This window comes from Molossus molossus, unplaced genomic scaffold (genome assembly GCF_014108415.1).
Source record: "Molossus molossus isolate mMolMol1 unplaced genomic scaffold, mMolMol1.p scaffold_m16_p_12, whole genome shotgun sequence".
Classification (NCBI taxonomy): Eukaryota; Metazoa; Chordata; class Mammalia; order Chiroptera; family Molossidae; genus Molossus; species Molossus molossus.
In genome coordinates, this window is record NW_023425347.1 from 42,629,337 (window position 1) to 42,644,397 (window position 15,061).

Here is a 15,061-nt window from a genome sequence, read left to right on the forward strand (position 1 = left end):
GTTAAGATATTTGTCTTGTTTAAATGAAGAATGTCTCGGAGCTATTATTTGAATGGAATGTTAACAAGAGGACACATTTTAAATAAATAAGATAATAGAATGAGGGAGATAGTGATGATTAATAGAAAGAACTGGTAACACAGTTATGAAGAATAGTTTGTTCTGGCTCCAACTCTACCAGTAGCTCACTATCCATTTATTCATTAATTCAATATACTTTCATTGAGTTTCTATTTGGTAGTAGAAACTCTTATCCTCATTTAAAATGACAAACAAAAAGAACTTTGATTCAGAACAGTTTGGATTTAAAAATAGAATCTATCTAAAGGAAAATTAGGGTACTTGACCCGAAGTTCCAACAACCAGCAGCTGCAGTTGCTGCAAGTTCCGTCTTCAGCTTCACAATGTTTCCATTGGCCAAAAACACGCTAAGTCGTCTCCCAGTTCAAAGCATTCAGCAAAAAATGTCAAGGCAGATGCACCAGAAACAGGCACCCTACTTCCATGACAAATATGGTAATCTTGTATTAGCTAGTGGAGCCACTTTCTGTATTGCTGCATGGGCATATACAGCAACACAAATTGGAATAGAATGGAACCTGTCACCTGTTGGCAGAGTCACCCCAAAGGAATGGAGAGATTAGTAATCATCCCAGCTGGTGTAATAAAGAATTGTTTCAAAACCGACTCATAATTGATGCGAAGTGAAAGCACTGTGTACCCATTAAAATATGGCATTATTGGAGAAATAAAATACATTTGAAACTCAAAAAAAAAAAAAATTAAGTGGCCTTGAACAAGATAATCTCTAAATCTCGATTACTTTTTAAAAAATTTTTCAAATGGAGACAATGATAAATTCTGAACCAGATTAAAGTCCAGAATAGACAATAAGAATATCAGTAAAATCAATAAAAAACAGTATAATTCATAAAAGAATTAAGACATGTTTAGAGAAGTAGAGCTATAAGTCAACAGCTACTATTCCAAATTGTAGACATCTAAAATGTTTGATGGGATCAGAGGAGAGGCCAACAGAAGGTTTGTATTAGATTAAATGTTAGGGTTTTATCTTTGTACTCTGACATATGGGAGAGTAGAGACCAGAGCATGAATACCTCTACATGTTACCTTAATCGAGAAACTTCGCTATTTTTGTCTCAACATTCTTATTTGTTAAGATAGGGAGGCTGAACACTGAAGTCCAGCATAAAGTTTTATGTGATCCAGAAGCTATTCTTCATGACTCGGTTATGCCAGTTTCTGTTAAACATAGATGTTTTCCCATGTAGAATCAGTTCTAGAGCCAGAACTGTTTTGTAGTCTTCTCTTCACTAGGTTCATTTTCCAAAGGAGAAGAGAATCCTATGGTTTGTACATAGTCACAATCTGACTGTAAGGATATGTTCAGCATCAAGATGATTTTATTATCCATATCCTAATGCCCACATTTTTTTTTTTTTTATCCTCACCTGAGGATATTTTTCCATTTTTTGTACAGATAGAGTGGGAGGGAGAGAGAGGAAGGGAGGGAGAGAGAGAAACATCGACGTGAAGGGACACATCGAGTGGCTGCCACCCACACGACCATCCAGGGCCGGGGACAAACTGCAACCAAAGTACATGCCCTTAGCGGGAACCAAACCAGGGTCTCTCCGGACCGCAGGCTGACGCTCTAACCGCTGAGCCAAACCGGCCAGGGCCTAATGCCCACATTTTTTAATTCAACTGTTACCTTGCTAGTCCTTTATGGTTAAATCTCCTCAAGTTTCTAAAATCCTTAGAGAAATTACGATGTCTTTACATTAGTTTTTTTATTCTATTTTTATATTTTTTCCAATATTCTATGAAAATATTAAAAGCACTAATATCCATAGAAACCTAATATTTTTTAATAGAAAAAATTGTGTGTGAAAAAGACCTGTTTGAAAATTAATTAAATTTACTTTCTAATAAAATAAAACTGATAAATAGTTTTATTTGATTTTGAACTTGATAACCTTAGGAAAACAATGAGATTTGGTTGAAGTTTGCTGTAACTGGAAATTTTAGCTCTTACGGTACTAAGCAGAAATAAATTCTGGGCACAAAGGCCTAGAAGATGCTGTGACTCATAAGTCTCTGCATTGTCCAATGAACAGAAGAAGATGTCCTTTAAAAACACCATTCCTAATTTTAAACAAGCTGTAGCATTTCATCTTCACCATATCACTAAGGCAAGATCTTGTATAGGTTATGGCCATCAATCAAAGTCCCTGTTTAACTACTCTAGAAATTTTCATTTAGAGGATTCAGTTTACTGAGCCAGATCAATCCATACTAATGCAGCTATCATGACCTTTATCTTTGTTTTCCTCTTTTAAAAATGCAATATAAACATAAATAAAAGAAAAAAGCAGTTCTTATAAAGCTAACTGTCTTTCTGGTTTGGTTTCTTGTCATTGTTGATTGTGTGTGTGTGTGTATTTGACAGTAGTTCAAACATTTTTAAATTACTTTCTATCTTTGATTGTGTAGTGAATGCTATGATATTCTGCCCAGATCCTCCTCTCAAGACTGAAGCACTCACACCCTGGCTGTAGCTGGAGGGGAGGCGCAGGTAGCTGACTCGTCTCAGTACAGTCATTCCCCAGGAGTGGCCCAAAAGGCCTTGTCAAAGATACATCCCTCTCTGAAGGAGGTACACCTCTGATAACTAGTCATATGGAAGTAGACAGGTGAGGTGACCTGTTTGCCTCAGTCATGAATGACTGAAGGGCTGGCCCAGGCAAAGAGCCTAGGACAAATGGTATGAAAAGTTTCTTTTAATGATAGTGTAGAAAATTAGGAAGTGCTCTTTTTCAAATGACACCATCATGGTTCTGCCTTGGGCACACCTCGCCTCAGATGTAGCTTAATGCTTTACATAGGGACTCAGGTTCAGGACATGTTGGAAAGAAAGTAAAATGATAGCAGATAGAATGTAAGTCTATTTGAAAAGCTTTTGTAAGACTCATTAACTGCCTGGTAAAGACTGTAATATATTTTTCTCTACCTCTTACATCTTTTATAGCACACAACCTCATAAATGGCACCCGTGGTCTGGCATAATATAAATGAAATATCTAGTGTTGCCTACTCCCTGACCGTTCCAGGCCTTAAACATCTTTCTTTTATGTGTCCATAACTTTTTACCTTTCAGTAGTATCCTGTATTTCCTACTGCCACCCATGCTCCTCCAAATCACAAGCTAACAGTCAAAATCATGAATGTAAATATATAACTTCCTTCCCTTCAACAACTTTCTACAAGTCACAGGGGAAGAGCTGATCGGTTTCACAAGGTATGCTATGCAGGGACAATGAAGTCTACTCTTACAGCGTTAGCCCTGCAAGGCAAGAGCGGCCATACTTATTTTAATATAGAGAATGTTTGCACAAGTACTGCTTTTAATTTTAACTTGTCACAGCCTTTTATTGGAAAATCCTGGCTTCACCAGAGAACTTTGGTTCAACTGAAATCATTCTAAGTAAAGCCTGGGTAATTATGAAAAAGTACTTTTAAGAAGATAATTAATCAAATAAAAACCATGCATGTGTTTTCCACTATTTTATCTTCATGTGAACTTCATATTCTAAAGAAGGTCAAGGCCCTTAACATATTGAAACTATTATCACTTAAATGTATTGTTTTATAGAAATAACCTTGGAAATTCACTTTCCATTAGATGTCAGGGTGATTAACAATTAATGTCAGTTGAGAATGAATGTTCATATAATTAATTACCAATATTCTTTTTAAATCATGATGGATTGATAATCAGAAATGTGTCCTAAAATATTTTTATAATCAATATATATATACATGTGATTATTTTAATATACATATATTTAGTTACAAAATGTGTCTATATATAAACACATATATAAATACATATATACTTTTTAATATAGATATCTAAATTATTTTCTTGAATAAAAATATGTCTATAAAATATTATATATTTTTTAAATTGAACTCATACCAATTCAGGAAGTTTTATTGAATATCTGATATTCTGCTCAGAAGAATTTTATAGTAAAGTCTTGTCATCAAGAAACTTACTGTTTTATGGAGCAAATCCGTTTTAGATAAAATTTACAAATCTGAAAACATTAAAAGATCTTATCTTCTAAAGGGTTAAATTAAAATTCTAAAATTTATAATATAAAAAGTTATAAAAAAAGAGTTGCATTTATTCACATTTTAGTCAAAACTTTCAACAATTCTTTAAAATAAAGAAATGTGTATATTTTGTAATACAAATTTATTCATGGAATTTATGCATGATGATAGCAATATTTCTTTATTTCTGAGGACATTCTTTTAGAAACATTGGTGCAAATTGCATATCGTAACTGCTTTGTCTACAAGCCATCACATGCTTTTATACATACAAAGCTAATACTCCTTTATGTTCATTTAAACTCACAAACGCTATCTCAAATACTCTTCCTCTCCACGGTTACAAAACCTTTCATTGACAGAGAGTTTCCTACAGCTAGTGTATCTTGCCAGCTGGAATAAATTTGGTAGATTTACGACCAAATCTTGATGCATCCTAGCCAGCCCAAATTTCTATACTTTAGATACCAAAAGCTACGCTGGATGCCGTCAGGGGTGGTGCAAATGTTAAACAAAAAAAAAAGAAACTCTTTGTTCTGCACAGCTGCACGAAGACTATACAGTGCCGAGCATAATAAAAGTTAGAAATAGTCTATTAATTAGCTTAGTTGTATAACATATCCTGTTGATAATTGAACTGTAAATTATACATTTTTTTCCTTCACCCATTCACTTTCTTAAAAAAATGCTAGATAAATGAGTTCAAATCCAAACAATTAAATAAAAGTTTACTTAATACAGTAATAGAAAATTTATAATTGCTTTTTTTTTTTACAGGATGCAAAATAGTTTCCTAATAAGACTTATTTGTCTTGAAAAGCACTGTAGCATTTTATTTTAGTTTTAAAAATATAAAAATACAGCCAAAGGTAAAGTTCCTCATTATGAAAGAAACAGAAATTCTCGAAATCTATTTTGAAGTCAAGTGAAAGTGTTGCACATAGTAGACCTGGGAATCATGGGAGTCATAGCAGTTTATAGGGGTGACATACCTGGCTCTAGACATGACACTTCTTGAATCTGGTTGTCAAAGTCAGTACTTTAAATTTCATCCTCTAGCACAATCTTAACACTCCTTCAAGGTTTGAGCTCATTGAACACCTCTAACTGCAGTTGGGATATGTATCTGAATTTGAACTCAAAGGTTATGATTGCCAAACAAGCTAAGTTCAGACAAAGTGAAGAATCTGTGACTCATTTATATTACTTCATTACCATGTTAATTTGGGGCATTCAGCATTTGTTGAGTGTCCATTATATATAGGACATTATGCTGGGCACTAATAACAAAATGTGTGCTGGCTGATCAATGTTTGACAAATAAACATAGTCATATTTAATACAGCCTTTTACTTTTACAGTTATAACTTATCATTTTTAAAAGGCACGTGCTCAAATGATAACTCTTACTCGGTTTCTATTAGACTTTTATTCTAAAATTTCCAGGAATTCTTTACTTGTTTCCTCTCCCTACATTCGGTGTTGAAAGAAGCTTAAATTAGAGGACATATAAGATGTTTAACGTCTAAGAATATTGTAAAGAACGTTAAATTTGGTCTCATGAAGTATTGACAAATGAAAGATTGTTTTTGTTTATATGTCCCTAAGACACCAAATCAGGACTAGAAGGTAACAATCACAAAGGAAACACTTTCTTTCTGAATAAGGAGACAAAATCATCTGTAAAATGGAGGCAACTCTCTCAATGGATGATGCTCCCACGTTCCTGAAATATTCATTCAGGGCATTGATTGCAGTGTTACAGACCCGCACTATCAAATAAACCTTTCTGCAATGATGGAAACTTCTGTATCTGTGCCCCCAGTACTGAGTTGCTATCAACACATAATTAGGGAGCATTTGAAATGAGAATAGTGTGACTAAGAGCTGGCTTTCTAGTTTTTCAATGAATAGAAACATAATTTTAAATACCCATAGTGGCCAGTGACAGTTTTGTTGGACAGCAAGTTACCGAATATATTGAAGCAGAACTCGCAAGTGACATTTAAGGCCCCTTCTTACACACCGTTAATGCTTCTGTAATTTTTAAACAATCAGGACTGCCGACGACAAGGCTTGCTGAGCCCTGAAAGGCCTCCTGGTGCACAGATCCCACTGTCTTTAGTGACGTCGTGTCCCGGATCCCAAAGCAGTGCTCCGGAATGGGAAAGTAAAAAGATGTTCATAAACTATCCAAAATGAGTGCAGTCACATCCTAGATTGCTCCCTGCGGAGTCAACTTCAAATACCCTCCGAGCTGCCCAGTCCCCTAGCCGCCACCCTGACCATGCGGGGTGACTTCGGCCACCCTCACGCTCAGGGAAGGGAGAGCTCTTTGCACGTGGGAACAGACTTAGCTGGCGGAGAAGCCAGGCGACCACTGCTGTGAAGGCTCAAAGTCAGGTTTTCATTTCCAAAATGTGCCGTTTGTGGGACGAAGGAATTATAATCTGCCCACATGGCGGGATCGTTTTCCAAGCGAAAAACTTTTTAGCAGTAGATAGTATTTTTTCACTTAAAGCTTCATTCATGGGCAACTGCCAGAAAGGGAAAAAAATAAAAATAAAATAAACCTTTGGCCTTTTTCTGGGGGTACTACAACACAGACTTTTTGAATTGACATAAAATTCCAGCCAAAGTGGGCCGTCCAAGTGAAACGTTGGTTTTTCCTCAAGTAGACTGCATTCTTCTTGCTGCATGACTTTTTTCTTCTGTTCTCTTCCTGAAATACCTCTCCTCACACTTCATACACGGAGAGTGTACCCGATCCTTAAAGTGCATAGAAATGCCATGTTTTCCCTGGTTTTCTTTATTCCATCTACCTTGAGTGATTTTTAATTTTTTTTTCCTGAAGCTATTTATATTTGTAGAGTAAGAAAATAGACATGTTGCCCAGCCAGTGTGGCTCAGTGGTTGAGCATAGACCCATGCACCAAGAGGCTGCCAGTTTGATTTCGGTCAGGGCACATGCCCAGGTTGTGGGCCAAATCCCCAGTGGGGAGGCATGCAGGAGGTGGCCAATCGATGTTCTCTCTCATCTATGTTTATATCTCTCTCTCCCTCTCCCTTCTTCTCTAATATCAATAAAGAAAAAAAGAAAATAGATCATATGCAGCTCATAACTGATGGCCCAGATATTCTTATAATCTCCCGTAGATCATATGTAGCCCATAACTGGTGATGGCCCAGATGGGGATCCTTATAATCCCCACAGTCCTTGGAACAATGCAATGATAATAATGAGTGGAAAATAGATCAGACGAATTAGCAAACAAATGAATGAATGAAAGAACGGATGAACAAATGAACGAACGAACAAATGAATGAAGAGTAAATCCTTAGGAAACAGTTCACTGATAAAAGTGTCTGAACCACTAATTAAAAACGTTAATATTTCTTGAGAACTCTGTAATTGCAAATTTCATGAAGCCCCATTAAAACAGATTTAAAAGCAAAAGAGGAGGATTTATTTACTGAAATAATGTGAATAGTCTGTGGGAGATGAGACTTCGGTGAGAGGGAGACAAGTATTTAAAGGCCATCCAGAGGCTGGATTCTTTCTTTCTTTTCACTTCTTTCTCTGCCTCCTCAGGGCTTGGGGGACTATATACTTATAAGTTCACATCTAGTAGAAGAGGGATGGATCTCTCTCCAGTATTCCTGACAAAACATGAGATTCATTTTAGATCTCTGCTATGTGATACACTGTCTTCCTTAGCTCAGGTCACATTCTACTACCCTGGGACTTGCCAGGAGGCATAACCCTAATAGACGCAGAACTAGTGGAGAAAGGGTGGCATCTCTTTCACCCTCTACTCCAACCTATAGGGTCAGTTTGCCAGAAGAGGGAATGTGTGCTGAGGAGACAAATAACAAATGTCCATCTCAGCAGATGAAATAAAACTAAATTTTAATGAGTCATACTCCAATTGAACTGCATTCAATCCCACCATAAATTACACAAGGACCCAGTGAACGATCCTCATTCTTAGCACATTATTTTGGGGAACTTTTTTTTTTCCCTCTGGGTAAAAAATGTCATCAGAAGAGGTTATCATTTGAATAAATCACTGTACACAGCAGAAAAGATTTTCAACTACCATTTCCTCCCATGCGCATCTTTTCAGGTACTCTATGTGCTTCTTTCATAGGTAGCATCTGTCGATAGTGGTATGTACCTGTAACATCTGGTTAATGTTACTGTTGGTTTCTCTCAGAAAAGGAGTCTTTTAACAGGCATGACTCAGATTGATAATGACTCCTGGGATAAAAACTAGATGCCCGCCCTTACCAGAGTGCAATTTGGAGCTAAACATCCTCTGAAATGAGGTGTTATTCATAATTTTCTTGTTTCTTGTATGATTTTGACCTTAAACTTAGTCTTAAATTTATATTTCTGTGCATACTGTAGAACCAGGTCTTCTTTTTTTTTTGGACATACTTCTAGGAATTATTCTCAGACTTTAGCATATTTATTTTTAACACGTTTTTTCTCTCTCCTGTAATTATGGAAGGCAACATAAGCTGCCAGGTAACAGTACAGTCCGTTGAGCTGGATTCTTTCCTACATACAACCCTTATTTCAACATTATACAATTTAGTTCTCTGATCTGTAAACTATAAATAATGTTAAATAGTTGTTGTGAGGACCAGATAAAGTACATAAAGCATAGTATTTAGTAGAGAATAAATGTCAACTATTATGGGCAGAGTCATTGTTGTGATTATTTATTAATTAGCTGAATAGCTTATACTAAAGATGGGTATCTAAGAACTGACTTATTTTTAAAAACCATTCATGTTCAATTCATTATAAAACATCTAATTGGTAAATGGTGAGCCATAAGGATGATGAAAGAGCACTAGAAATATTAGACAAGTCATTAGTTAATGCTCATAATTCTACCCTTAACATTTTACTCATGACTGTTACTGTTTCCTTGTTCTGTTTCTCTTATTTGTCTTCTTTCTCAGTTTTGACCCTCCTTTTCTTACAGGATCACATCACAAGATAAAGTCTAAGTCCCATTAAAGGTATAGTGATCATAGAAGCATCACAAAGACTTAGACTCCTCTTTCCTAGCTGGTGTGCTCAGTGGTTAGAACACTGGCCCATGAACCAAAGTATTGTGGGTTTGATTCTCGATGAAGGGCATATGCCTGGGTTGCAATCTGATACCTGCCCTATTTGGGGTGTGTGGAGGAAGGAAGCAATGGATGTGTTTCTCTCACATTGATCTCTCTCTCTCTACCTTTCTCTCCCTCTCTCCCATGCCCTTCAACTCTCTCTCTGAAAAAAAAAAAAAGACTTACACTCCTCTGATCATGTCTTTACATAGTCTTATGGCATCATTATCACCCTGCTTTGGTTTTCCTGAAGCTCACTCTAGAACAGTAAATAAATAAGTAATATTTCTAGTAGAATTATGATTTACCCAATTTGAATAGCTGGACATATTAAATCATCTTGATCAACAAGTTTTGAACCACAATGGTTGTGAATATTTACTCTAATTCTCATTCCCAGTATTTTAACTTAATAGAAGTAATAACATTTTTATTTCTTATATCCCTCATGAACTCAAGAAATATGTACTAATATTTATTATCATGTTTTTATATATTTTGCTAGATACTGGGGTACAACTCTACAGAAATGTCTTTTCACTCAGAAAAGCTAGGTTAAACAGCTAAGCTAATACAAAACATTAAACACAATGAGATGATCTCTGTGGTGTTTATCAGGCCACACAGGAGATCACTTACAGGAGGGAAAGGAGATGAAAATCTAAGGCAGGAAATGTATGTAGACAGCAGATCATCAAGGCCCTTGCATGAAATGGAAAGAATTTTGGACTTTATTCTGTGTGTGAAAGGGAACTAATAAAGGATTTTTTTTAGGTGCAATTTGTGTTTTAACAATATCTCTATGGCTGTATGAAAGAATGCATTCCAGAGAAAGACAAAGGCATGAATGAAGATATGAGGCTCAGTCAGGTGGTCACTAATGTATCACAGGAGGGAAATAATTGTTTTCTATTTAGTGAAATTACAAATATTTGGATTTCAGGGGAAAAAAAATAAGACAGACTTGATGATGGACTGAAAGAGAGAGACGAGCCAGAAGTCTACCAGGTTTTTTGTGTGAGCAAGTATACGGAAAATCGCATCATTCACCGAGATAGAAGTAGAGAGGTCAGGTCTGTGCAATCCATTAGACTGTCTCCAATCAATCATCTTCAGTGCTATCAAAATGATCTTTATAAAATAATTTTGATCACAAAGTCTCCACAAACAAAATTCAATGGATAAACATTACTTACAGAACAAAGCCAAAACACTACATCAAGTATTTGCCTAGTTTGTCTGCAACTAGCCTTTTATTTCTCTCATATTTTCCTCTATTCACAGTCTCTGAATCTGTGTGTGTGTGTGTGTGTGTGTGTGTGTGAGAGAGAGAGAGAGAGAGAGAGAGAGAGCGCGCGAGAGAGATTTGGCCAATAATGAACTCTTCTGAACACATTGTCCAACTAGCAATCTCTTCTTTATATTTCTTTACGGTCTAATTAAAATGGTACACCTTTAATCCGAATTTCCCTGCCAATTTAATTGCATCCGATTCATTGACTCTCATTGTAGCCATAATTTATTTTAAAAAGTATAATGTTGCCCCATCAAAATGTGTTTGCATGTCTTCTTTCCATTAGACTATGAATTCCCACATGGTTAAGGTTAACTTACTCTGGTACCACACCTGTCACAATACAGCAGATGCTCAATAAACGTTTAACAAATATAATAATATGGAGACAGGTATGTTAGAATATGTTTGGACATAGAGTTACCAGTGTGGGCCCTCTGTGATCCAACTCTGCACAATTTTCTAGTTCTAGTTTGTTCAGAATTCTGTAGTAACAATGACCAGAAAGGCAGTGATTCATATTAATGAAAATAAAAAATACTTTTCTCCCCCCAATTTAGTGTTAACATTATTCCCTGCTTTAATACTATATATCCTTTCCCATTCACTGAATGACAGACAACTTATTTAAAATACCAACTATGTTCTTTTTGTTTTAAATCTGACTTGTAATGTTTTTTAGATTCTGCCAATACTCAGATTTACACATCAGAAATCCATTACTCAATTTTACATAAAATTTTGTACGTCATAGTTAATCTGAATTTTCTTTTATCATTGGTGAAATTTGGCATCATCACATAACTATTTAAAGAACCCTTATTTAAGTTATGCATTATTCAAATAAATGTACACTGTATAAATTATTCTTAAAATATTGGTCTTTTGACCATTGTTACAATAAGTTTTATGTTGTGATTTTAATTTTTAGAAGATTTTATGTTTACTATAAAGTACCTAGGTGATAAATGATTATTTACAAATCTGATTGGCTGTTAAAATTGAAAATAGTCATTATATCCCAGTTTATATACTCTGCTCTTTTTCCTAATGAGAAAATAATAATCTGAATTTCATGATTCTTATAAAATTATAATTGCTAAATATATTTTCAATAAATATTTTCATCCAGAATATAAAGAAATATATTTAAAAATTGAAAACTTTTTCAAAAAACAAGAAAAATACATAAGATTATATAATATAGAGACAGGTGTACTTGAACACTTTCTCTACAAATTTGTTAAAAATTCATTTTATTTACTTATTTTTTTATCTTTATCTGAGGACATTTTTGCATTTATCTTCAGATAGAGTGGGAAAGAGAGAGAGAGGAAGAGAGAGAGAGAAACATCAATTCAAGAGAGACACATCGAGTGGTCGCCACCCATAGGACCCCAACTGGGCCTGGGGACAAACTGCAACCGAGGTACGTGTTCTTAGTGGGAACCAAACCTGGGACTCTTTGGTCCACAGGCTGATGCTCTAACTGCTGAGCCATACCGGTCAGGGTTAAAAATGCATTTTAAAATAAATACTTTAAAAGAATTTACTGATCGCCCTGGCTGGTTTTGCTCAGCGGTTAGAGCGTCCGCCTGCGGTCTGGAGAGACCCGGTTCAGTTCCCGCTGAGGGCACGTGCCTCAGTTGGAGGTTGCAGTTTGTCCCCGACCCTGTTTGGTTGTGCGGGTGGCAGCCACTCGACGTGTCCCTTTCATGTCAATGTATCTCTCTCTCTTTCTCTCTTCCTCTCTCTCCCTCCCTCTCTATCTAAACAAAAAATAGAAAAATGTCCCCTCGGGTGAGGATAAAAAAAAAAAAGAAGAAGAATTTACTGATCATTAGATTTTAAAAATATATATTTTTGAATTTATGTACAAATTTTACCAGTGAGTGCAAATACATAAAATGTCATTTTGACTAATGATATCTTATTAATATTGCATTTGATTGAAATCCATGGGAAAATATCAGGATTGAATATATGTATGAGTAAGATAATTAAGAATGTTTGCAATCAGTTCAATTATTTTCAGTGATTTTGCTCTCCTCCTCCACTATAAAATGAGCTGAAAATGCTTAAAAACTATTGGCATCTACTTCTTGCCAAACTTACATAGTATCATCTTGCAATATTTTAGTGGTGCATCACTTTCATATCATACATTAGCCCACAATATAAACTGTTTTAATAGATGCATATTTAGATATACCCACATTTTTACCAATATCTTTGCATACTTCTTCCTGTCTTTTAGTATGTATTTCTTAATTGAATTTGCTTTTCCTAAAATCATATTTTAATGCTTTCTAAAATGAGGTTCTGGGAGAAAAATTATTTTATTATTTAAGTTAATTTCTTTAAAAAGATAGTTGGAATTAAATTAACAATCTCTTCTACATGCATCTAATGGCTATCCTATTAAAATAACGATTATTTGTTAGTATCAATTGTATTCTTCCTGCTTATCCTTATTATTTTACTCTATATTGCCCAAATGATTGGATTTATTCACCTTTAAAATATATTACTCTCTTCTCCCCTTCCTCTATTGAAGAAGCAGAATAATACAATAGTAATGGTGTCTGATTCCGAGATAATTTGAAGGGATCTAGCTTGTTAGGCTGCATGAGGAAAGTAGTAGAGACTGATCCTATTTATAAAGTGAATTTCCACTAATGTGGGTTATTGAATAATTCATAAAATAAAAAATACTGCTCATCAATAGGGCCATTGTGCTTTTTCAGAGTCAATTTTCTAAATATTTCTTGAAGCCTTCTCTTACATGGGACAACAATGGTTCCAGCACTCATCAGTATGCAGTTATAAATGCCACATTCGAAGAAGGTCTTGACTTCCAACTTTCTCTTGTGTCAGCTAAAATAGTCTTCTTCACTCTAAGAAAACTAAAGGGTCTTCCTCTCTACCAGAAGCTATCTAATTATGTAAAGAACAGTGATTAACTGATTATGATGAATAAATTAATCTCCATGGAGATGCACAAATTCAGACATTTCTAATTAGTATAATTTTCATGGGACAACTAGAAAAATTCTCTGTTCTTATTAACAATGATTAACAGAACAATAACTAATTTGGGCAGCTTTCTAAAAATTATTAGAATCACCCTGAGGACACAGATTAAGAAATTATAAATTTATAAAAATCTTAAAAAACTAGCTAGAAGCAATAGCTGTAACAGCAAACTGTTTCTACTTTGAAAAATTTTTATCTTTCTTTTTTGTGCTTATCATCATCATCACCATCATCATTGTCATCACCACCAATACTGTTGGGTATCTATTATTTGCAAAATGCTATGCATTTTATATAATTAATTAACTCTAATTCTGATAGCAGCCCAATGAGGTCAGTGTTATTACTGCTTCCAATTTAATGATCATAGTCAATGGAAATTTTATATTGCTTGGTTCTGATTAACTTCTAATTTCACTAGCATTACCAGATTTAAAGAAATTATCATCAATATTTTAGGTTACTTGAATATTTAACTTTTACTTGAATATTTAAGAGAACTATGTTCAATTGATTAAATTATATGAAAGAAAGAAAAGATAGTTTGACAATTCTCAATGTGCTATGTGTCTAAATGGGGCATCCTTTCACTATAGGTTTAAAATAATAATTCTTTGGCCCTGGGCGGTTTGGCTCAGCGGTTAGAGCGTCGGCCTGCGGTCCAGAGAGACCCGGGTTCGGTTCCCGCTAAGGGCGCGTACCTGGGTTGCAGTTAGTCCCCGGCCCTGGTGGGTTGTGTGGGTGGCAGCCACTCGATGTGTCCCTTTCACATCGATGTTTCTCTCTCTCTCTCTCTGTTCCTCTCTCTCCCTCCCACTCTACCTGAACAAAAAATGAAAAAATGTCCTCGGGTGAGGATAAAAAAATAAAAAATAATAAAATAATAATTCTTTGTTTTTATTTTAATAAAACAAACCAGCCTAAAAAATAAAGATTAGAACAATGACAGAATAGTTTTTAATGAGATTCAAAGCAAAAATACATGGGCATAATGCGCTCACAATAAAATTCATCACCAACTAAAATTGCCATTACTGCACTCACAACATCTGGCACATAATAGATCATATAGATATTCCTAGTTATAAATTCACACAAATTCTATATGGCATATATACTAAATATTCACAATATATATTATATATTTGTATCACAAACATTTATATATCTTCAGAATATATGGATAAATATATTTGTAGAATGTACACACACAAAGATGAGTGTGTGTGTGTGTGCGTGTGTGTGTGTGTGTATTGACTAAATTAAACCCATTGCTTAGATAGCTAGGGAAAAAATGTGCATTACTCAAGAAATGCCAACTTTCTCAAAGGTGTCACACCCTTGATTGGATGCAAGGTAATGCTTAGATGACGCTGAAATTATAATTGGACATGGAGACTAGGATTATAAATTTAATTCTTTACATTAATACATTCTTTAGAACACTCATATCTTAAACAA

At 35.0% G+C, this 15,061-nt stretch overlaps 1 protein-coding gene across 1 annotated transcript; it reads left to right on the forward strand.

Moving 5' to 3' along the window:
* The first annotated feature begins 395 nt into the window (after positions 1-395).
* Positions 396-644, forward strand: LOC118627002 (cytochrome c oxidase subunit 7B, mitochondrial-like). Its single transcript, XM_036257090.1, has one exon. It carries the CDS (start codon positions 405-407, stop codon positions 642-644), a length of 240 nt encoding a protein of 79 aa, XP_036112983.1. The 5' UTR covers positions 396-404.
* Positions 645-15,061: the final 14,417 nt, after the last annotated feature.